The 25,143-nt window shown below is 35.7% G+C and overlaps 1 protein-coding gene across 4 annotated transcripts in view; it reads left to right on the top strand.

The window, feature by feature from the left end:
- Positions 1-25,143, top strand: part of ATP8A1 (ATPase phospholipid transporting 8A1) — a 252,519-nt gene that overhangs the window by 68,984 nt on the left and 158,392 nt on the right. The window contains exons 7-15 of one of the 4 annotated variants that reach the window (XM_003832229.4): positions 683-756; positions 3,236-3,305; positions 5,091-5,218; positions 9,970-10,081; positions 11,732-11,897; positions 13,324-13,451; positions 16,010-16,087; positions 16,993-17,081; positions 22,496-22,540. In XM_003832229.4, coding sequence (XP_003832277.2) covers positions 683-756; positions 3,236-3,305; positions 5,091-5,218; positions 9,970-10,081; positions 11,732-11,897; positions 13,324-13,451; positions 16,010-16,087; positions 16,993-17,081; positions 22,496-22,540 — 890 coding nt within the window. The remainder of the gene's footprint in view (positions 1-682; positions 757-3,235; positions 3,306-5,090; positions 5,219-9,969; positions 10,082-11,731; positions 11,898-13,323; positions 13,452-16,009; positions 16,088-16,992; positions 17,082-22,495; positions 22,541-25,143) is intronic. The other 3 variants (XM_034958523.3, XM_008957614.4, XM_003832230.4) reach the window with 3 other exon arrangements.

Below are 25,143 nucleotides of genomic sequence, written 5' to 3'. Positions count from 1 at the left end.
ACAATGCATTATCTAGACTTCATTAATTGCTAAGTAACTCAAAAGGCTACAGTTATGCCTTCTGACTTCCTAAGGCATAATTGCAAAGCTTCCTAAGGCATAATGCAAAGCTGACTTCTTTGCAGCTTTGCATTAAAGTTACTAAGATATTTATTCAATTAACTTTAAAAATATTTTGGAGTCAGAACATTTTTGATAGTTTTTTTTTTTTAAGTGGGGCAGGGACTAGTATACTTTTTTTTTCAAGACCCTATCACAACCCTAAAAAATAATTTTCATTATTATTTTCTTCCTTTTTTGGTACAAGTGGACATACAGTAGATGGCATGAGGTTGAGAAATTTGAGAAAGAAAAATCTAGACTATAATGTAGTTCTCTATAAAATATGCTTTAATTTGATAAGCTTATGAGTAAACTTTTAAAAATTAAGTTTTCACACTAAAACTTTAAATTGGGCTTAAAAGCAAATAAATAACCCTCAAATATTAAATGTTTTCTTATGCCTTCAGACCTGATCAAAATAAGTTTTGAAAAAAATTGGCATTAGATGTTTTTATTAACATGTATTATTTTCTATAATAATTTCGAACTTTCTGTCTCTTTTGTCCATTTGTTTGTTTTTTTTTCCTCTGTTCATTTTTTTTTTTTTGCCATTTTAATTATTTTATACTGGGACGTGTAGGTGGCAGTAGGGGAGATAGTGAAAGTGACCAATGGGGAACATCTCCCAGCAGATCTCATCAGTCTGTCCTCAAGGTTAGAACCACTGAGTCGTATAGGATGCGTGTATGTGGGTCCTCACCGTAAACCGGAGAACAGTTGCACCCAAATATGGTTGAGTTCTGTGTCTCTTCCTTTAAAACACAAACTTTTTATACTGCTTGGTGATGGACATTTCACAGATGTTTTAAAGGGATTTTTGAATACTATGTTGACTGATGCTTGTCCTTCAGCTGGGCAAATTGAACTCCTGTTGTTATCAATAGGAGTCTAAGAGGCATGACAGTAAAGGTAGATTTTAATTTCCTGTGCACCATTAATATATATTCGTATTTAATAACATGCCTAAGTACTAAGGCTTAATTTATTATCTCTCCGGGATATTATTTTGAATAATGTTAAGCTTTTCATGAAACAGTCATTGAAAATTGATTAGATTATAAACATGTCTTATTCTTGTATTTTAAATTTTTCTGTAAGTTCTGTAAAATCCTTCCAGCGATTGTGACTATAATTTGGGCTCATAGGGTTTATAGAGGACCCCCTGCACAAAGCTGGATGTTGCACATTTTGTACCGCATGCTTTGGGATCGACTTTTATCCCACTTGTATCTAGTGACAAAGTGCACGTTACTGTGATCAATTTCAGCTGTCTACTAGTGTCTGTATTGTGATATGCATCTTGTTTCATTTTTCACTTACTAATCAAAAAGCCTGCTTTGCCTCTCTTGACTAGTTTGTGTTTTAGATGTCATCATAATTTGCTGAAATATTTATGATCTAGCATGATTCCTTATCTGAGACTTCTTGCTGCCTTTTCACAGCACTATTAAGAATTGCTTCAGTAACTGCTGTCCTAAGTGATTGTTGAGAATGTTCTGAATTTCGATGCTTATTTTATTACCCCAACTTCAAATAGAACTTAGCCATTTGAACTTCCTAACTTCTTAGCCATTTAAAGACCTAGATAAGTTACTTTATGCAAAAAAAAAGTAGAATTAGAATATTATTCTAATTGTCAGAATATGGAATCAACATTGTCATTTAGTATTTTCTTTGTCATCGTGCTTCTATATTATCAGGTGTGTTTTATAAATTCATAAACTATGTTTCAAATGTATACATAAGTAAATTACAAATTTCGAGCAATTTCCAGAGCCAAATTGCTATTGTGACAGTGATTTTAAAAATAAAATTTTGAATAAGTTATAGAGTGAAAATATAAATATTGAAGGACTTAATTTTGGGGAAAAGTAGCAGCTTTTACGAAAGAAAGCTCATAGGGTAAATTGAAGAACCTGCAGAGCTACTTTAAAATGAATCAGTAAAATATTTTTGATTAATGTCTATGTGTTTAAGCAATTTTCACAAATCTTCGGGCCACAAAATTAAGCTACATGCCCATTTCTGAAACTAGGAATAGTCTGTTTTGCACATGTACAAATTGGAAGTTGATTAGAAAATTCCAGGTGTTTGTAATTTGTAAATTTTTTTCTTTCTAGCTTTGAGTACACATGCTTATAAGAGATTACATTTATAATACTTATGTGATATTAGTAAATTAAGCCTATTATATAACCAAGCATTAATCAGATTAGAATGCTTTTCTTTAGAATTAAGGATCAGATTATACAGTTGGGCTACAAACTTAGATGTCTGTAGTTGCTGGGCAAGTCAAATCAGCATGTGAAAGGGAAAGATAAGACAGTCTGGGCTGTGGTGGTGTGATAAAACTGGAGAACATGGACCCCTTAGGCCAGCCGCCACACACCAGATTTTACTAAGACACACTGGTGGGGAACCCATGAAGTGCATCTTCTAGGTCAAGGAGCAATATGGCCTAGCTGACTGATTTTAGTTTTAGTTTTTACCGCTGTGAGAATCTCTCAAGCAACTTTAATAGGAGAGCAGGAGTGGAAAACATAGAGGGAGAAAGCTATATATCCACTTTCATTGTAAAATTTGTTCATATTACTTTTTTTAAATAACCTTAAATTTAAATATTATGGTTTATGTGATCCTATTCATCATAGCTAAAAGGGTAGTAAATTCAGGTTTGTGGAACTAGCAATCTGGAATTTTCTCATCAACCACTTTCTTAACCAATTTACATGCGTGCTATGAGCATGAAATCTCATGTGGTGTTTTTGAGCTAAAGATAAATCCGGACACAAAACTGCTTTACATTTCAGATACAGTCTGTGTTGTGTCTATGTGGATGAACAATTTAAATATAATGTGCAAATCTATTCATTTGCATTATCTTGAAGACCATTACTGATTGTTGTCAGGAAATTGCTTTTGGGTCCTTCTGGCTGAAAAGCTAATCCATGAGTTGTCATGCATGGGTTCTGCCTCACAGCATCTTGCTGTTAGAATGAAAATCATCAAGAAGCTAAGTAACTATTACTTTGTCTAGAACGAAAGGCTTTAGTGAGTCTGAGCATTTAAATAAGTTATTATTATGCTTTTCTTCCCGCACTAAATCTTTGTGCTTCTCAACTCCAAACTACAGTGAGCCCCAAGCCATGTGCTACATTGAAACATCCAACTTAGATGGTGAAACGAACTTGAAAATTAGACAGGTAAGATCTGATACAAGCATATATATAATCACTGCTATTTTATTACATGGAATTAAGAGCTTCTTTCTTTGTGTTATTGTCTTGAAGTAATCTGTCCTATTGCAAATATGTTCCCATGGAACCACAACAAAGAGGTTTTATAAACTGGTATTGTTAAGTATTATGGAAGATTCTGATATATTTGTCTGGTTAAATATGATCTATCTTATAGATACTATTTGTAATATTTTTAATTATGTAATAGCTAACACTCAGATAATAGTAGTTCTAAGTGCTTTGATATGTTTTAACTTTTTCCTATTCACCTGGTTCAAATTATAATTTGACTTTGCCATGTTAAAAAGCTGTACAAGGGCCAGGCGCGGTGGCTCACGCCTGTAATCCCAGCACTTAGGCTGAGGCAGGTGAATCACAAGGTCAGGAGATCGAGACCATCCTGGCTAACACGGTGAAACCCTGTCTCTACTAAAAAAGTACAAAAAATTAGCCGGGCGTGGTGGCGGGCGCCTGTAGTACCAGCTACTCGGGAGGCTGAGGCAGGAGAAGGGCGTGAACCTGGGAGGCGGAGCTTGCAGTGAGCCAAGAATGCGCCACTGCACTCCAGCCTGGGCGACAGAGCAAGAATCTGTCTCAAAAAAAAAAAAGCTGTACAAGGATGGGCACAGTGGCTCACACATGTAATCACACTTTGGGAGGCCGAGGCAGGTGGATCACGAGGTCAGGAGTTCAAGACCAGCCTGACCAACATGGTGAAACCCTGTCTCTACTAAAAATACAACAAGTAGTTAGACATGGTGGCATGTGCCTGTAATCCCAGCTACTCAGGTGGCCAAGGCAGGAGAATCGCTTGAACCTGAGAGGCGGAGGTTGTAGTGAGCCGAGATCATGGCACCGCATTCCAGCCTGGGTGACAGAGTGACACTCCGTCTCAAAAAAAAAAAAAAAAAAAAGAAAAGAAAAAAAGCTGTACAACAAGCTCCCACAACACAAGTTTACTACATAAGCTCCATTGTACACCCCTGAACTTAAAATAAAAGTTTTTTTAAAAGCCATACTTTCTATTGCCGTTCAAAAACTCTCACTCATCTTACTCATCTTGGGGAATAGTTTACATTTCTATATTTACTTTTCATATCATCTCAAGCAAAAATAACTGTAAAGTTTTTAAAGTTTTAAGAGGGACTTTAAAAATGTATGCCTTTGGTTTCTAGATGAATGATGAAAATGACATTTGGGAGGGTTGGGATGTGTTGGAACTAGATCATCACAGAGGGCCTGGACCCAGACTGCCACTGTGTGAGGGGCCCTGCTCAGTGACAGCTGCTTCTGGTTGGCCAGAGGGAAAACCTGTTTTGGAGTTTCCCTTCTCTGGAATAAAAAAAGAGAAACAAAGCTATGTTCTTTGAACACAGATTCCATCCATTTTTCATCTTGTTTAGATTCTGAAGGCAGATTCAGACTGTATAGTGCTAAATATTACTTTTATTTTCACAAGCAAATGGTTCTTTGGGGACTGACTTCAAATTATCTTTGTAGACTAGCTTATAGTCTCCTAAATATATTTAAGAACTCTCATAAAGGTGCCCTATTCTTGCGCTAAAAACCTGTGCTCAAGTCAGGGAGGAAGGTATCTCTTAATTATGATTTGACAGAGTAGGGGAGAATTGCTTATAAAAATAATGGGATCCCTTAGATCTTAAGACTTGGATGAATTCAAAATTCCTCCTCTTTGCCCAGATACAACTTATTTAATATACTTTTTGCTTATTTAAAAATTCCGAACAGGGCTTACCAGCAACATCAGATATCAAAGACATTGACAGTTTGATGAGGATTTCTGGCAGAATTGAGTGTGAAAGTCCAAACAGACATCTCTACGATTTTGTTGGAAACATAAGGCTTGATGGACATGGGTATGTAAAATCCGTCTTTATAAAAACACAGAATCCACTGTGTCATAGTGTATTGCTTTGTCTTCCAAGTCTGGATACATACTTCTTGTGTGCTAAGTTTGAGTACTCAAAACCCTTTTTAAAGCATTTTTATTCTGCCCTGAGTCCTTCTGTGAAGATGTTGAATCTTATCCATTCATGTAGTGTAGCTGATGACTTCCCAGAGTTCCTGCCAATCTGGCTGGAGGATATTTTCAGAGATATTCCCAGCTTCTGGCACATTGTTTCGTGGGTAAACAATGGGAGTAAGAATTACCTGTGGCTTATTCTTTGGCCAAATACTCATGTTATAGGCTTAACTAATCAATCTGCATGGCCTGGGTCCTTTCCTGTGATCTTGAGATGCTTCAAGGAGTTCAGACTCTACCTTCAAGGGGTCTATTGTACTGGATAATTTATTGTCTCCTCCATGAAATTTCAAATGTTCTTTCTAACCTGTGGTATTAATTATAGTCATCTCATCTCTTTTTGTTACCTGCTTCCTGCCTCTCGTTTCTTCTCTTCTAACCCTTGCCTCATTCATTCAACCAGTACATATTAAGCACCTAGTAAGCCAAGCCAGTTAAGGTGTTAAGGAGGCAACAGTGAACAAAGCAGATAAATATTCCTGGCCTTAAGCCTTGGTCTGTTCAGGCTGTTGTAACAAAATATCTTAGACTGGGTAATTTATGAATTACAGTAATTTATTGCTCACAGTTCTGGAAACTGGGGAGTCCGAAATCAAGGCACTAGAAGATTCAGTGTCTGCTGGGGCCTGTTTCTCATAGATGTCATCTAGTATGTGTCTTCACATGGCGGAGGCTCTCGGACCTCTTTTGTAAGGGCATGAATTCCATTCCCGAAGTCCCCACCTTCTGATACCACCGCTTTGGGAATTCAGTTTCAACATGTGAATTTTGGGGAGACACAAACTTTCAGACCATAGCACCTTGTGAGCTTACTTTCTTGCAGTAAGGTAATGGCAAACATACAAACAATAAGATGATAAATAAGAAAAGTTTATACTATGTTAGAAAGTGATAAATGCTTTGGGAAAACAAATAGCACAGAATAAGGAAGACTGGGTGTCTTTGGAAGGGAACAACTTTTTGTTAGGGTGGTCACAGTTAGCCTCATTGAAAAGGTAACATTTGAGCAATGATGAGTGGGAGGTGAGGACATTTGCCTTTTGAATATCTGGAGGGAGATAATTCCAGATGGAAGGAGTAGTCAGTGTAAATTATTAGTTCTATCATTACATGATCTTCAAGTGGAAAAGTGCCTGGAATAATTGTGGAATGTTAGGGCAGTGTGGTTGGAGTGCTATGATCAATGAAGAGAGTAATAGAAGAAGGGCCTAGAGAAAATAGAGGGCCAGATCCTATGGGCTTTGTAGGCCATTGTGAGGATGTTACTCTGAGTGAAATGGGAATTCACTGGAGGATTTTGAGGAAGAAAGGTCAGCAGTTCAGTTTTGGACTTTATAAGTTTGGTCCAAACAGAGATGTCCAGGAGGCTGTTGAATATATATCTGAAGTTTGGGACAGAAGTCTGGGTTCATGAGATATGTTTGGAAGTAAGTGGCATAGATATTTAAAGCCATGAGGATGGAAGAAATCACTGAGAATGAAAGGGTATAGACAGAAAACTGAAGAGACCCAAGAGCTATCCTGAGACCCTTCAACGTTATGTTGGGAAAGGCAAAGGCACTAGTGAAAGAGATGGACACCAAGTTTATAGGATGGTAACCGAGAGAGTGAAGAAACTGTACCAAAGCAGGGGGACCAAAACTGAGTCTGACATTGCTGATGGTCAAGTACAATGAGACTGACCACTAACATATTTACGTTTAGCAAGTGGAGATCATTGAAATTGATTAGAACAGGTGCCTGATGATAGTGAGTTTGAGAAAATGGAAGAAGAGTTGAAAATAGCAAGTATAGCCTTCTTCTTCAAAGAGTTTTGTTGCAAAGAGAGCAAAGAAATGAGGCAGAAACTGGCAGAAAAGGTGAAGTCTTTCCTGCTTCCCTTCTCCCCTCTTTTCTCCTCCTCCATTCCCTTCTTTCCCTGCTTCCCCTACTTTATGGTATACCTTATCTCCCAGGCATTGTAGTGGCCAACTAAATGTTGGCTAAATATACTAGTTGAACTCAGCAGCCTGAGAGAATGTTTTTGGTGTTTTCATTATTTTGTAATTGCATTATTAGAGTGTTTGAATTCTAAAGGACATTTGAAGTATACCCTGAACTGTCATCCTCATTCAGATCCTCCAAAAGCTTTCCTGTAATCCGTGAAGTAATTATATGTTGTTCTAAAATTTTCACAGAGTGATCGTTCCATGAACATATGGTTAAAGACTCATGATCGATTTGGCCATTTATACCAGTATTGTTTCTATAGTCTGACATTCCTAACTGGCCAGCTTCCATGTCTTAACAGTTTTCTGTCAAATTGTTGCTGAGCAAATCTATGCTGTGAAGGAGAAACTTTGTATGATGGTGCCAAGATTCAAGGTACAAAGAGAATTTATATAATATGCTGTATTTCATGTGAAAGATAGAAACAGATTTTCAAGACCTTTGTATCTGTGGCACTTTTGGGGTTTACAGTGATTACCCAAAGCTCTTGGAGACCCTTTGGAATGAGTATACTTTGTTGCTTTTAAGGATGAGGGTCATAGTCTAATGCCAGAAGCCTTGGAACACCAGCTATGATGAAAACTAATTCTTCTTGAGTCCTTGTAATTGAAAAGTGGTATGTTTTGCTTTTGAAGAGTTTGTGTCTAATTCCGGTCAATCCACACCACCACTGCTGAGGTGACAGTTGCCATATTATACCCCATCGGCTGGGTAAGGAACAGTTGTCACATGTGTGTCCCAGAGCATAGTGCAGCTTCCCAAGAAGTTATTGGAAACCCACTTTAGGCCCAAGGCCCCTTTCAACTCTGAAATGCACCCTTAATCTTGAGATATATACCAGAGGGGTTTCCTTCCAGACAGGTCCTAAAGGCATGCTATTGTACATAAAGAATGAGAGTTGCAGTTGTTTTGTTCTTTCTCTAAATTGGAATACAGTATTTCCTAAGGATTCATTCAAGTGCTATTGTTACCTACCCATCTGGATTGATTTTACCTGTGTCAGTAGAATTTGTGTAGTTCCTGAATGTCCAAGGCCCAAGCTGCTACTAGCCTTCCAAGCCTGCTGGGCCAGAGCAGCTCACCAGAAATGAAGACCTCAGCCTCGCTTTGCCTCCACTTACAAAGAAGTTCTGTGTTGTCTGTCGACTTTTCTTGTGGAATTGTTTCCTTCTTTTTCCAGAATTTTTAAATATATTTTTCTTTATATTTGACCTTTTTTCTCTTATTAAAATGAAGACTTGGTAGTAGTAATCCATGACCCATTAAAATTTATGTTAATACATAAATTTTATACAAAATTTATGTATTAATACATATTAATGTATTAATTATGTATTAATACATATTAATACATATTAATGTGTTAATATGTATTAATACATAATTAATACATATTAATGTGTTAATACAAAAATTACATTTTCCTCAAGAACTCTAGTATTGTGGTGGCTTTGTTCCTTCTTATGTCCCTGTGTGAGTTGTATCACCCAGTAACCTACCATAGTGGGTAGCCTTGTGAAAAATCCACAAAAATACCAACTGGGACCTTATTCATGAAAAATGTGTCTTAAATGATAAGGAATGAACAGCTCCAAAATGCTTACTATTCATTGGAAATTTATTCACAATTCTTGGGAAACCAATCTTCAAATACTATAAAAATGAATGTTCTAGAGGTTTTAAGTACAGGGACTTGTCTGTAGGGGGTCAGGGCTGGCAATGCAAATAAGTGGTGAGATCTGTGTATTTATCTTAGGAATTTTTTTGCACCTTTATTACGTACAAAGCTATTTTTAATTTGGGTGGGGGGGTAGAGAGAGAGTGTGGGGGGGGTGAGTGTATGTGGTGTGTGTGTGTGGTGAGGCTGAGGTGGGTAGACAGATTCCTTATCCCCATCACTTCCTAACACTTTTAGAAATCTAAATGGACTTATTTAGGAAAAGTTATAAATAGTTGTGTAAATTAGCCTCTGAATTCCAAAACATTACCTATTATTTTGGTTAATGTATTAGCTTGCTCAGGCTGCCCTAACAAAACACCATAGACTAGGTGGCTTTAGTGATGGAAATTTATTTTTCTCACATTTCCAAAGGCTAAACATCTGAGATCAGAGTACCTGCATGATTGGGTTCTGGTGAGGGTCATCTTCCTGGCTGGCAAAAGGCCCCTTCTTGCTGTGTCCTCACAAGGACAAGAGTAAACTCCTCGAGTGTCTTTTTATAAGGGCATTAATCCCTTCATGAGGACCCAACCCTCATGACCTCTTCTAAATCACATTAGCTCCCGAAGGGTCATTTCCAAATGCCATTACATTGGGGGTAAGAACTTCAACATGTGAATAGTGGAGGGACAGAGTGCAGTCCATACCAGATAGTGAAGTTACAGAAAATGACTGGTTGGTGTTAAGGAAAAACAATGTAAATACTTGTGTTGTTGCTGTTTAAGAAAATTATTTGTATTGGGGGGAAATTACTTTCCAGAAATAAATATGAGAAGGGTTATTTTAATAATGGGTACTTTTGTAACTATATGGTAACTAGAGTTCTTAAGCATTTTAGAAAATACTGTTTCTAATGTCAACGTAATCTGTCCTAGCACCGTTCCACTGGGAGCAGATCAGATTCTTCTTCGAGGAGCTCAGTTGAGAAATACACAGTGGGTTCATGGAATAGTTGTCTACACTGGACATGACACCAAGCTGATGCAGGTGAAATTTTTCTCTATGAAACCTTTTGGACCTAAGGCTTTTGTGAGTGTATGATTTACAGATCTCAGTGCAGTGGTCCCAAACATAGGAGACCATCTGTCACAGACTCCTGATCCAACCCTATATGTTCAGAATCTGGTACTCCTGTGAGTGGGACCTTGAAATTACCTCCCTATAAGAATGGCTTGGGCTGGGCGCGGTGGCTCACGCCTGTAATCCCAGCACTTTGGGAGGCCAAGGCGGGCGGATCACAAGGTCAGGAGATCAAGATCATGCTGGCTAACATGGTGAAAGCCCGTCTCTACTGAAAATACAAAAAATTAGCCAGGCGTGGTAGTGGACACCTGTAATCCCAGCTACTCGGGAGGCTGAGGCAGGAGGATGGCGTGAATCCAGGAGGCGGAGCTTGCAGTGAGCCGAGATCCTGCCACTGTACTCCAGCCTGGGCAACAGAGCAAGACTCCGTCTCAAAAAAAAATAAAAAAAGAATGGCTAACTGCACACGGGAATACTGGAAGGTTCACCAGGGATTATGCATGAACTCTCAAGAATTTTGTGTATGGGTCTATGGCAGCATTTACTAACTATTATAGTGATTATTACAAGTTGTCCATGTCATGATAAGTGATCTGCATTAAAATATTTGTCTTGTAATTTTATTTTAATGCAATAGTCAAATTTTTAAATTTCTATCTTTTAATAAAATTTTTTAGAAATTTGAATCAAACGACCATTTTTCGTAGCATTTATATGTAAGGCTGTTTTTGCCATCAGCTTTAATTCTTGCATTGATCTTCACACCTGCCTACAGTTGCTCCGTCCCTGTGTTATACCATCAATATTCAATAGTCAGATGGGTGTGGAAAACAGTTTTAAGAAACTAAATGAAAATCTGCTCTCAGAGCTAATACCTTTGTACCTTGTACAGGCATGAAGGTATTATCAATAGGCAAGCAAGATTGCTGTTAGTGATTCCACCACTAGCCATTTTATAAATTCTATAAATCTTCATTTCATATTCATTCTGACATTTAATTTTCTGTTCTATGGATTTTTTGGTTAGCACAGGTCTACATAACCATTTGAATCATCATATACAACTGAGGCAACTTGCCTCTGTTATTCTTTATAGCCAGGACTACTTAAATTGTCGCTGCGTTCAGTAAAACAATTGCTAAATGCCACCAGAAATTTGAAAGCCGGAGATCCTTTAAATGTTGCCTTCCTATGTTCAAATTTCCAGGTGCCTGTTTGCGGGAGCATGGGCTGCCTTGTCTGCCTGTCTTCCTGAACGGAAACACTAACTAAATGTTTCTAGACTACCCTGTTTGCTTACATAGCCAAGTAATGCATTATTCATCTTACCTGCCACAATGCAAAAGCTATTTTTGCAAAAGGAATGTAATTTCGTTCTCTTCTTTCTTATAGTTTACTTCCTAGAAAAAGGCCTGGGTGGTGTAGTGGCCTTGAAAAAAAGGTGGTTAACCATTGTCACCTTATTACATTTGTCATGGGTTTCACATAATTTTCACGTATCCACCCACATCTAGATACTGAGTTGTGACTTTGTCATCCTCAACAGAATACTAAGTATAGATTGCTAAATCATTGGTGTACATTTTTTATTACTCATCTTGTTTCTTTTTACAGAATTCAACAAGTCCACCACTTAAGCTCTCAAATGTGGAACGGATTACAAATGTACAAATTTTGATTTTATTTTGTATCTTAATTGCCATGTCTCTTGTCTGTTCTGTGGGCTCAGCCATTTGGAATCGAAGGCATTCTGGAAAAGACTGGTATCTCAATCTGAACTGTAAGCAATAAAGTGCTTACTGCACTTTTTTAGATTAAGACATGTATTTGTTTCACAATTGATCTTGATTTACTTTATTTCGTATTGTTTCTAAAAAGACCTTGTTGCCAAGATAGCTGGACATTTGATCTTTATTTTTCAGTGAGATTTCTAGCAAGTGTAAGTAAAATTTGGGAATCCTAAAATTTCAGAATCCTTAAAAACATAATGAGCACTCTATAGTGGTATAAAATGTTCACTAAGTATAGTCATTTATTATATATATCAACGAAAACTATTCCTTAAAAATATTTTTAACATAGGTGGTTAACTATATGGTAAAGAAAGTAGATTGACCATGTGTGGATATAACAAAACATATATATTTAAATATGTATTGTATATATTTATAAATATATAAAATATTTTAAATATATTTAAATAATATAAATATTTAAATATATTTTATCTTAAATAAAATATACTTTGTTTATATTTTATTTAAATAAAAGTACCAAAAAGTGGTTTATATGGTTTAAAAATGTTTAAACCAAATGTATTTTCATTTGAACTCAGTAATGTGGTAAGTCCTATATTAAATGTTATCTTAGAGAAGGTGCTAGTAAATAGTTTTCCTTTAGAGCATTTATCCTTTTATTATTGTGATATTAATGTACCACCCCTGGATATTTCTGTGAAATGAGTTTACATTTTCATTTCATGAGTACTTAGCCAATAAAGACTTAACTTCCAGAAGTGTGAAAGCAAATTCTAGTACAATCATATAGCAAAAACTGGTATTTTTAAAATTTTTTTATTATATTGATTTATCTTTGCAGCAATTCCAAGTTGTTTTTATAGTTACTGATTTATTATTTCAGTATCAGAACTGTTACTACCATCAGTCTGTTTCTTTGTATACTTTACAATTGTATCTGGTATAGCAGTTTTATTTTCATTATTGAGGAAGAAGAGTATAATGTACCTAGGAGAATAATTTACCTAGGACTGAATATTACTCATATAGTTTGGATTGTTTTTGCTGCTGCTGTCTTGTTTGCTTTTAAAGTATGCTTTAAATTGGAAATACTCTTAAGAATTTATATAAAAGTGATTCTACCCAATTGAGATTTTATATTTATAAACCCTCAGTGCTATCCCTGATGTCTCTAAACTTTGTGTTTGGAAGAGGGTTTGCAATATTTGACAGTCCTTTCACTGTCTTAGTACTTTTATACAGCTCTTACCTGGATTAACAACATATTGAACACAATGCAATTCTATCTTGAAGGATGTACTTGAGAATTAGGATAGATTATCAGCAAAGTGTTCCTCCCAAATTATCAAATAAGCTGCGTAGTATGGAAAACTTGTATTATGCTAATTTGGGGTCAATGCAAATAAAATATAAAACTGTAAATGACATTCTTCCTGCCTCTCCCAACAGATGGTGGCGCTAGTAATTTTGGACTGAATTTCTTGACCTTCATCATCCTTTTCAACAATCTTATTCCTATCAGCTTATTGGTTACATTAGAAGTTGTGAAATTTACCCAGGCATACTTCATAAATTGGGTAAATATGAATTATGATTGTTATCACCCTACAAAATAATTTTGTCCTTAGGATGTTTTGATATCTCAGGAGAAAAAAGGTTTTAATTATATCTACCGTTTCTTGACCACAGTATCAGATTTTTGAACCTAATTTGTTGCAAAGTTCCTCATCTCAGAATCACACAAGTTTACAGGCCAGACATTGTAGGGAAAATGGGTCTCTAGTTCAGGAAACCTGTGGTGGTCATGGGAGATGGAGAACCATGAGTTTGGAGTTAAGTATCTGAATTATGTTTCTAGTATTATAATTTACTAGGTGTATCAACTTTCTCAAGTCACTTATTTTGAAACTTATTTTCTTGAACACAATCATAGGGATAATATGCCTTACCTACATCTTACAGTGGTTTTATGGGCTAAGGAATCTCTTGACTTAGCAAAGAGCTTTGAAAATAATCAAGCACTATACAAATAATACTGTAATTCTTACTGATATCAACCAGATTATCATGTTATATCATGTTATTTTCTACACTGTAAACAATTTTAGCTTCACTTGAATTTTTCTTCATAATTTTTCTCTTGAATATTGTTAAATATTAGAAAAATGTTGGACATCTACTTTCTAAATGTTTTTAAATGTGGTCTTAGTTTTATTTTTATTAAAGTTAAAATTAATATACATTAAATCTGTGGGCCTAATCTGCCAGAAAATTTAATTTTTCTTTTATTTTGAGAAACTTTGTGTTATTTTTGATGTTTCTTTCTTTTTCAATCATTGTAAAGTCTTTCAATATGAACAATATTAGGATTTTGAAAAATATAACTGATACTTTTGTAACTGCTCATTATCTTCTTGTAGTGAATTATCTACCTAAACTGTCAATCTCTTAATTCATTGGTAAGAAATCAGTGTGATTTAGAAATCTAAAATGAGCTGCAGGTGTAGCTCACTTCATGCAGGAGATATATGGCTGAAAAATTACGTAATAGGATATGTACAAATATAAGTAAGACTTATTGAAGTTTCTTATAGCAATAATAGGGTAACTCATTGTGAGAATCACATAAGTAAGCTGGATAATCACTTTGTTGTTTTGATTTTCAAAAATAATATCTTTCAAAGAATTATATAATTTTAGTATTGGATGAACCCAGCAGGCTTATGCTTTCAACCACCTTTCTAATATACAGAGATTTTATAACATCTGACAGATAGAACACTGACTTTCCAGCCTTCTTTTACAAAGCAACTTTTTTGTGTGAAAATGAGATTATAACTGTCTTCCTTTGATTCTGGTTCTTCCCAATGGATCTATTATGAAAATGCTTAATCTTGTTTCTGAATGATAGTCTTGCAAAATATCTGAACTCAGCTATCATGCCAATTCTATCCTATCTTTTCCTTTCTAATTAAACGTTCCCCGCCTTCTGTTGTCCTTCAGTTCATGTGATTTCCAGATTAATCTCTATTCTGATCACTTTCTCTTCTGAACAAAGGCCCAGTTGGTTAATCTCTCTCTTAACACATGGCACATAAAACTCAATAACCTATTTCAGAAGTGATGTTGATCAGTTCAGAACACAGACATGGGAGAGATGGGCTTTGAATTTTGGCCTTTTCATTTGACATGAAAATTTGTGAACTACAACCCTGATTTGTTAATAAAATAGTCTAATATAGAAAATGTTAATTTCGTAGGATAATATAGTCAAGTCTCATGATTACTGGACACAAGGCAAGTACAAATAAGTAAAAAACTATGCTCTTTTTTTTTTTTTTTTTTTTTTTTTTTTTTTTTGAGATGGCGTCTCGCTCTGTCACCCAGGCTGGAGTGCAGTGGCGCAATCTAGGCTCACTGCAAGCTTTGCCACCCGGGTTCACGCCATTCTCCTGCCTCAGCCTCCGCAGTAGCTGGGACTGCAGGCGCCTGCCACCACTCCCGGCTGATTTTTTTGTATTTTTTTTAGTAGAGACAGGGTTTCACCGTGTTAGCCAGGATGGTCTCGATTTCCTGACCTCTTGATCCACCCATCTCAGCCTCCCAAAGTGCTGGGATTATAGGCGTGACATTTTTATCTTTTGAGAAGTGCATTTTGTTTTTCTTTCTTGGCCCAGAAAGTACAACCAGATAGAATCTCTTGGGTACTTTTTCCAGGGGTTTGAAGACCTAATTATTTGAGCAGTGTTTAGTTGCTGAGTTCTAGCTCACATTACTAAATACCTGCCTTGTGTCGGACACAGTAGGAAGCACTTTGTGTGGTATCTTTTAATCCTTATAATAGGTCATTTATATAGAAAATGGTGGAATGATAGTAAACCTAGATTGCATGATTCATAGACAGGCTCTAACTACCATACTGTTCTGCCCTTACTGTGGAATATAATAGTCTATATTGAATACTTTTCAGAAAAATTGAATTAAATGGTATAGGAATAACAGGAAATTAATGCCTACATATAGTTCATCAAACAGTGACTTATTGAAGTACGAATATACTAATTGTTTTCTTTTAAAGTTTCACCCAATTCCTTATTACCAGTTGTATTCAATGATTTACTTAATTTTTTTAAAGGATCTTGACATGCACTATGAACCCACAGACACTGCTGCTATGGCTCGAACATCTAATCTGAATGAGGAACTTGGCCAGGTAAACTCAATTTATTGTTGATTATGTGTTGAATTAAAAAGTTAGATTTGGTGTGGTATCTGCCATATATGATAACTGCAGATGGACAGCTTTTAATTTTCCACTATTTGAATAATATATTTGTTAGTGCATGATGAACAATTCTCATTTTTAGTAAATCAGTTTTTAAAAACACTGTCTCAAGGAGATTTTGCTCTCAAGGTAAAGCACTCCAAGAGCTTCGAGATGTCCCTCGGTATATAGTCAAGCTAGTTTGCAACATATTAGCTATTTTCAAGTTATAAACGTAGTTTTAGAATTGTTCATACCTTTCAACCAGGAAGGGAGGAAAAGTTCATCAACGAAGCTATGTGAGTCTAGTCAATAGGAATGTTAGATTTATAATTCATACTGTATTCACATATGTGTATATTTGTAATCCATTGACATATTCTAGGTTTTTCTTTTTTTGTATTGTTGCCATATTCCAACTTACGCTTTACAAATAGCATCTAGTCCAGAATTATTTCTTACCAATTCAGATGTTGCATGAAGTTAATTGCACAAGCTATTACAAATTCTACAATTGCCTGTTGCATTGAGAAATGCTGATAGCTGTTTCAGTGCTCTGTAAATGTTAAGTAGTGGTAGTGGCACTTTCTAGTGGAAATTCAGACCATACTAAGGCATATGTCTGTATAGTTTTCTAGTATGGTGATAGTCTTTAATATTCATATGTGAAAAGATTCATTTGTAAAATACTTTTTAAAAAGCTGAATATATTCCTTGATAAATGGTCAGAAAATAGTCCCTTAGTAATATTCATTGTGCCCCTGCAATGTTAATAAAAAGCATGAGGGGTTTCTCTGTAAAAGACTGGCATAAAGACTTTCAAAATATTAATGAGAAATTTTAAACTTTTTTAGGTTAAATACATATTTTCTGACAAAACTGGTACTCTGACATGCAATGTAATGCAGTTTAAGAAGTGCACCATAGCGGGAGTTGCTTATGGGTGAGTTTTTTCCTTTAATTAGGATATGAAATACATGTTTAATTAGTGCTAACAGTTTGGTACATTTGGGAGTTCTTATTAGGGGAGGGTATAGGGTTGTTTGGTTTTTTTTAGTCTAAAAAGCAGCTGTTATAATTTTAGGACACATGTATATTTCGCGTTTCTAGTTTAGCATTGTTTTCATTTGGGATGACATGAGGCAGGTGCTCTGCCCAATGGTATTTTCAGTGTTTAGTGTTGCTGAAAGTCTCTCTCTTGCCCTGGTAATAAGGAACAAATATATTTCCTTTTACACTACTATAAACTAGAGTATAGCTTGGATCTGGTAAGGACAAATAATCAGGACTTGAGCAGTTTTCAAGTTAAAATAGTGACAGTTATCCCTTTTGATACTTTTTTTTCTTCTATCATCTCTCCTTTTTGCAGTCATAGAGCAATCTAAAATTCTGATGATGGAAAGGAGGTAGAGACGTGAAACTCTTGAATCTGGAGGATAATTAATATCAGAAACTTTTATCAGGCTGTTAATTTCTTTAGAATTGCTTGTTGAGCACCCATTTACTTTATTTCTTACTTCCAGGTATGCTTACAAGCTGTTCCATAGCCTTCTCTTTAAAATATTTTATAGGGTAATGTGAGAAAATTAATTTCTACATTTCCTAGAAAAGACATCAAAAGGTGAAACACTCTCCTGGCTGGTTGACATTGGCCTATTGTCAAACTTGCCAATTATCCTTATCTACCTAGAAGTGAGACTAGTAAATATCAGCCTCCTACTCATACAAGCATGGACACTTGCTTCTAGGTTTTCTGGCTTGCACCCACTCTTCCCCACTCACTCTGAGCAGTAAGCCAGTGACAAAGAGTGTTACATTTTGAAAATGCCTTAGTTAAAATTATAAATAAGTAAACATTTCATGAAAAATCCCAAAAGTATATGGTTATTCCTAGATATCCTTGTTCTTTGCGTTACGAGAGCATGACTAAAAATGACTATAAACTATATGTATAAACGAGGTTAAAAAGGCAGTTGAGTGGCTTTTTCACACTGTAAAGACAGCCTGTTGATTTAAGAAGCATACTTACTGCTTCCCGGGCTGGATGCTGTTTTTCATCTTTCTTCTTTATCTGAAGATGTCCTAATTTCCTTAGATGTAAGAGGCTCACCTGGCTCCTCCACCCTCCTCCCAACAAATTGCTACTGGAGCAGGAGAGTTGCAGCCACACTTTTTGACATCTTGTACTTATATATTCTACCCACAATCATCCCAGAGGAGAAAAGGAAAGCCTATTGCAATTCTAGAGTTCTCAGATTTATGATGATTTTTTTACACAAATTCTGTATTCATTCATAACTAGTATTTCCACAATGACCTGTTTAATAATTGGCATTGTTTTTTACTTTGTGTGATTTTATAATTCAATAAGCAGGTTCATCAAATTAGTAATTATTGATTGTGAAATTATCAGAACAGAAAGCTAAAATCAGATCTAGCCTCTGTTTTCTTCCACATTTTATCAGGTTTTTTCTTATTCTTGGAAGAGGTCCTTAAACACTCCTAGGCAGTAGTTCTAAAGAACAGTGCCCATCTGTGTCTGTTGACAATGTCATCATTAACAACTGTCATAGGGTGGGTCTGAGCTCAGTATTGTCATCATTGAGATTAAATTGCCAGTGAAGTGAATTTCTTCTTGAAGAAATAATATTTCTTAATCCTGAGATACAGTCAGAAGCCATGAGTTCTGGCTTTGTCTAGAATTTACCATGTAATCCTAGAAAATCTATTTTCAGATATTCCCTACTTTTTAAGATGTGGATAGTGAGACCAAACCATTTCTAAGGTCCTTTTCCAGATACGAAATCTAACATAATGTTTAGAAATAAACAGAAGTTTATTTGTTTGCAAATTTTAACTGTATAAGCCAAAATCTGTTTCCTTTTTAGTTATGTATGGTATCATATTTTCAAGGATACCAGAAGCCATGTAGAGTAAAGCTAGTTAAACTGCTTCCAGTGATCGTGTTTGTGTATGTGCTTTTAGGCATCCTTAACCTTGAGTTTTTATCAGTGTTCCCTCCCAAACACATCCTGGTGGATTATTGGACTGTTAGCATCGTAGAGAGTTGTTGATGTCTGAAAGTTTTGGAGAAACCGTGACTTCTGACTTGACCACATGTTTACAGCAGGGAAAATAACACTGTTACATAATTACAGCCAGTCTCCATGGTTAGATGTGAAGGGGTGAGAGAGAGTAATTACTGTCGAGCACTTTTCTGTGTAGATTTCCTCTGGGCACTCTTGGATTATGGGAATCCAGATGGGGGAAATGACCTGGCTTTGCTATCTTATTTTCCCCAGAGCAGCATTTAACAACTGCTTAATATGGGAACTATTATGTATGAGCACTTTTAACCCCAGTGGAAGAAAGCAAGGTGTTTATCCCCCTAGGGAGGTGGCAAAACCAGAGAGTAACACAAAATTTCATATCCTGACAAAAGCCTTTGGGGTTACAAGTGGAGAGCTGATTTTGCCTCAGTGTTGCCAAAACATCAGGTACAGCTCAGTTTCACCCCAGATAGGGTTCAAGTGAGTTCTGTTGTGTCTTATCAGAAGAATAAGGCTTGAAGTTTCCTAATAGTATAATTCCTAGCTAGTTCTGGGTATTCCATGTTTGTAAGAAAATTATAATTAACACTTAAAACCGTGCATCAGAATTTAATTTTAATAAATTTCTTTCATTTCCCTGAACCTTTGCCCTAAATTGGATTCATGATGGGCAATAAAATAGATTTGTACATAGTTGCCAATGATGATTATCTTGTAGAAATCAACTTTTAGTTAGGAATGCACTGTAAAATTATTAGATTATTTCATTAGATCTTTTTATGGGACAATTACAGTAAAATGTAAGTGAATTGTGATATCATTTGTAAATTTAACTTATGACAAACCAGACATTTTACTGTAAACATTAGTTATTAAAGTATCATTTCAGCTAATTGCTTTCTGTAAGGAATAAGTCAGTTTTATAATAGTTACTTGAATACCCGGAATAGGTAAGCAGTTTCTCTGTTCAATGGCCACAAATCTCAATAGAGTGAAGATTCTGGGATACAGTCCTAAGTGCCATCTTTGTTAAAAAAAAAAAAAAAAATTTAGACCTTTTAGAATAAGTTGGATGAGGCTTAACAAGATACAGTCTATAAAAAGAAATTCTGTTAAGCAAACAAAATGCTTTTTTGTGTGGACAAGGCATTTCATTCGTATTAAAAACATCATTTGCATTTCCCTTTAAATGAAAAATAAGTTTTTAAAAGCAATCTTTATATATGAATATACTGTGTGAATAACTTTACTTGACAGTATTTGGTTTAGCTATATATTTGCTGGAAGGATCGGCTACTTCTTTAACCCCAAGAAGAGACTCACCACGAGAAATTTCACGATTATCATAATACTGTTGCCCAAGATCTTGTTATAACCATGTTTGTCTTACTGCTCACCATGACTTGTGATAAATTCTAGTCAACTCCATTCATTTATTTATCTTCATATCTCAAGTGTTGATGTATGTGACACTTTGATAGATAATGCAGGTAAAAAAGGCAAAAGTTCACATGATTTCCTCCTGCCTAAAGTGTATAGTCTAATTGGCACTTAGTGGATGCTAATTAAGTAATCATACAGACAAATATAAAGTTCTAACACAGTATAGAGGTCTATGTGAGGCTATAATGGGTGTTTTGATCTAAACAGGGAAGGCAAGGAAATATGCCCTAAGAAAGTGATTCTGGAGTTGAGATCTAAGAATGAATTTGATTAAGTGAAGAACTTACCAGGTAGATATTATAGCACTGGCACATACAAAGGCAAAAAGCCAGATACCACGTAGACACCAGAGCTTCTGGAGCAGCAATAACAGGGAAACTTGCATATAGGATCAGTGGCAGGTATGCAGGCCACCTACTGCTCATCGGGCTCTAGGTAGTGCTCAGCATTCTTCCAGGGCTGCGCCAGAGTTGTGAAGAGGGTCTCTGGCACTTGAGCTCTGGAGCTTTTAAGCTGCATGACTTGGGAAACTTTATCCCCTGTCCTGGTATGAGATTGGGGCTAGTGCAGCTTGACAGGACCATGCACAGTGTTGCTTGGTTAGTACCAGGCCCTTCCCTGGCACAGTCCATGGGCTAGGGTCCAAGCCTTGAGGTTGATCTGAAGTGATTGCTTTAAACATGGAGTTGCAGCCAGTTTCCACAGAGCTTTGCAGCATGCCAACTCCTTCTCTTGGAGTCCAGCCCACAAAGGGCTTGATTAGCCCTTCTTCTTAAGCAGGCACAAAAGCCGTTTGGTAGGAGAGAGAATCGTGAGTTAAAAGGGACCACCTCCATTGTGATTGGAGTGATATAGTGGATACTGCACTGGAAGCAAATTAATGTTTTGGTAGTGGAAGAGGTGCCTTGGAATGATGAAGTCCCTGCCTTGGCTGGGTTGATGAAAGATTGAACTTTTAGGAAGTGAAAGGATCCCATGAGTTTTTAACAAAGTTTATTGTATATTCGTCAAAAATAACAGTGACTTTTCATTTGTACTGAACTCTGCATTTTAAAACTCCATGTCTAATAAATTTACAGGAAAAGTATATGATTATATTATGAAAGAAATGGAAAATAAAAAAATCTGGTCTGTCATGTATTATGGGCCCCTTCCAATTGAATACATGACTGGCTGAAATGAAGTACATCTATCAGACTTTCCTAGTGTTCAGATGAGCGAATGGATGAAATTAAAGAAGATATTGATGAATATGTTTCCTGTTTGAAATAAAGAGTGTTTTAATGAGTGAATTGCAGTTTAGGTGAAAATTTTTTAATATCATTTAAATTCTTAAACTAAGGTTCCATTTAATTATAGAAATGCAGGTAACTTTTACTTTAATGTACCTGTTGAAGTAACCATCATCTCATGGTAGCCAAAGTTACTTCTAAAATGTATTTGACAAATTTTATTAGTGTGATAATTTGTTTCAAGATATTAGCATGTTTGTTACCTTAAAACACTTTATTCTGATTATATAACACATATGATTAATTTTCCATTGGCTTTAACATTTCAACTGCTAAGTTGAAATAATTCCTACTGAATTATGAATTTTGTGGATAAAATCAGTAAATGTTGTGGTGAAGAGGCAAACTGGCTATACAGTTACAGGATAACTTCGTAAACCTGCTTAGCTACCATGAATCATTATATTCTATTTGCTGTACTAACTGCCATTCTTTCAGATTCAACTAAAAGTTCATTTTGTTAACTTTTCAGTGATCCATCTTTTTATACTTCCCTTCTTCGTGGTTTTATGTTTCCAGCCTTTCTGTGATTATTTTTCCTCTCTTTCTGCCTCTCTTCTTGCTTTCTGAAGCCATGTCCCTGAACCTGAGGATTATGGCTGCTCTCCTGATGAATGGTAAGCTCTATGGAACTTTCTGCCTCATTGATCCCTATAAAAGGTTTGCATTTTATTGTTTTGTAAGACACATTTCACTCTCTTCTATATAAATATATATATATAAATAAAATATTGCTGAGCAGTTAGGGTAACAATGCTGTAAAGTAGATATTTCTTGAAATCTATTGAATATTCCTGATTTTTGATGGAGAAACATGTAGTTTATAGATTAGGTTTGCCAGAGTTTTACATTGTTTATCTATAATAAAGTCTAATGATCAATTCCAGAGTGTGGGCTTTGGACTACCTCAGGTTTCAGCTACAGCTCCTGAAGCCGTCTGAGGTTTTTCTAGCTCAGTACTGCCACCTTCTGCTGCTACTTATGTACTTTACAGAGCTACCAAAAGAGGCTACTGAAACATACCCAAGCAGTGGAAATTTTCTTCTGTGTTTCTTACGATTATTCTAATAAGTCTGTATGCAGGCTATGAGGTGAACATTTTTAAAATCTGCACCAAATGTTAGAAAACTATGCTACCAAGCACTAGAGTTAACTTTAGTATATTTAATTTTGGCATCATTAAAGATAGCATTTTATGGGTTTAATTTCACTACTTTATGAGTTTTTTGTTGGTTTTCCCTTAAAATTCCTCCCCTTTGTGAATTTATATTTTCATCTTGGATAGTGCAGATTTATTTTGATATTTCTATAATTCATCATGAGTTGGTGGGCAAATGAAATTTCAGGAAATATGTTCCTTTAATGTTGGTAACTTTAGAAAACATTGAGAATTTATAGGTCATTCCATTTTTATTTTCATATTACTCATGTATTTGGTGACGAAGCCACATTTTCAATATACTTTGAAGTCGAATAACATCATTTAAATATTTTTCAACAGGGAATTTATTTCAGTGAAGTGAAGATTTGGTAAAAGTTTTCAGTAAATCTCACAACACCTAGGGTTAATGACAGGCAGCTGTTTGGTTCTTGTGACAACTGATGAGACACCACATGCCCATTGCTTGGAGTGTCATACATTTTGACACCTACACACAAGTAATTTTTAATATTTTTAAATGTACCAAAGCATCTTACTATTAGTGGATAATTCAAGTTTAATATTGTATATATTCCCTCTTATTTAATCCTTTGAGAAGTAGTTAAAATTTTGACTATATCTGCTTTTCTATAACATTAACATAATTCTATTAATTTTAAATATTGTTCATTAGCATAGAAGTGATATACATATCCTCTAAAATAACTCAGTTATTCCTAACAAGAAATTGCCTTCTCCATATTTTTCTTAATGTTGGAAGGAAATGTTAAAAATTGATGTTTGTTTACTCACATCATTCAAAATATTCTACTTTCGATAGAGGTTGTTTCATAACTTTTATTGGTGCTGGAAAGAGAGGATGTTATTTTATCTAGTTTAGTAAGTTCTTTTTGTAAAACACCCTTTTGGAAAACTTGATATTCTAAACTAGGTAACTCCAAATAAGAAATTGTCAGCTTTGTCATAAATTGCTTGGACATTTCCACTTATAGTTACATATAAGCTTAGATAGTAATGATTTTTAAAAATAACAATAGGGAAGGCTTTCACTACCGTTAGAGTAAAGTGAGTTGTTTGTTAAGATGGAGTCTCACTCTATCACCCAGGCTGGAATGCAGTGGCACAATCTCAGCTCACTGCAACCTCCACCTCCCAGGTTCAAGTGATTCTCCTGCCTCAGCCTCCCGAGTAGCTGGGACTACAGGCATGCACCACCACACCTGGTTAATTTTTGTATTTTTAGCAGAGATGGGGTTTTACTATGTTGGCCAGGCTAGTCTTAAACTCCTGACCTCAGGTTATCCGCCCGCCTTAGCCTCCCAAAGTGCTGGGATTACAGGTGTCAGCCACCATGCCCAGCCTCAAGCTTTATTTTAAATATATACTTGGATTCTCCATCTATAAAATAAGTAATTACCTATAGGCCTGCAAAAATGAAAGAACAAATGTTTCCTGAGCTGCTACTGTGTCCAAGGTTACGTGGAGTGATCAAAGATGTGGGCTTTGGATACTAAGCAACCAAGTTCAGATTTTCATTCTACTGGTACTGTTGAACAGGTTACTCAACTCTTTGCCTGAATGTCCTCGTCTGGAAGAATGTAGATAATAGTAGTTGCATCATCAGGAGGTTTTGAAGATTAGATGAGCTCTGTTTGTGTAGTGCTTTGGATAGTGTCTGCACATAGTCAGCCCACACTGAGTGTTAGTTCTGGTGCTCTCACTTAATCCTCATGACATATTTGACATGGCCATTTTAAAGTTGGTGAAATTCAGGCAAAGAAGCTAATAAGCAGTTTGCCCCAAATTATAAAAACGAGTAGATGATGTGAGAGTTGAAACCTATGTCAGCCTGGTTATAAAACAGTACTGGTTACATTACATCCTATGGACTCTAAGTAACTTTAAAGAATATCTGCTTTTTAGATCACAAGATATCCTTGAAATTTCAGTCATTTTACCTTGATATTTCTCTTTTTCATTTAATATTTTTCAACCTAGAATTTCTTTCAGTAAATTTCTTGTGGTGTTAGGCAAGAGCAGATTAAGCAGGTAAAATTT

This window comes from Pan paniscus, chromosome 3 (genome assembly GCF_029289425.2).
Source record: "Pan paniscus chromosome 3, NHGRI_mPanPan1-v2.0_pri, whole genome shotgun sequence".
Lineage (NCBI taxonomy): Eukaryota > Metazoa > Chordata > Mammalia > Primates > Hominidae > Pan > Pan paniscus.
Note: the sequence above shows the minus strand (reverse complement) of the source record. Positions and strands in the feature narration are given on the sequence as shown.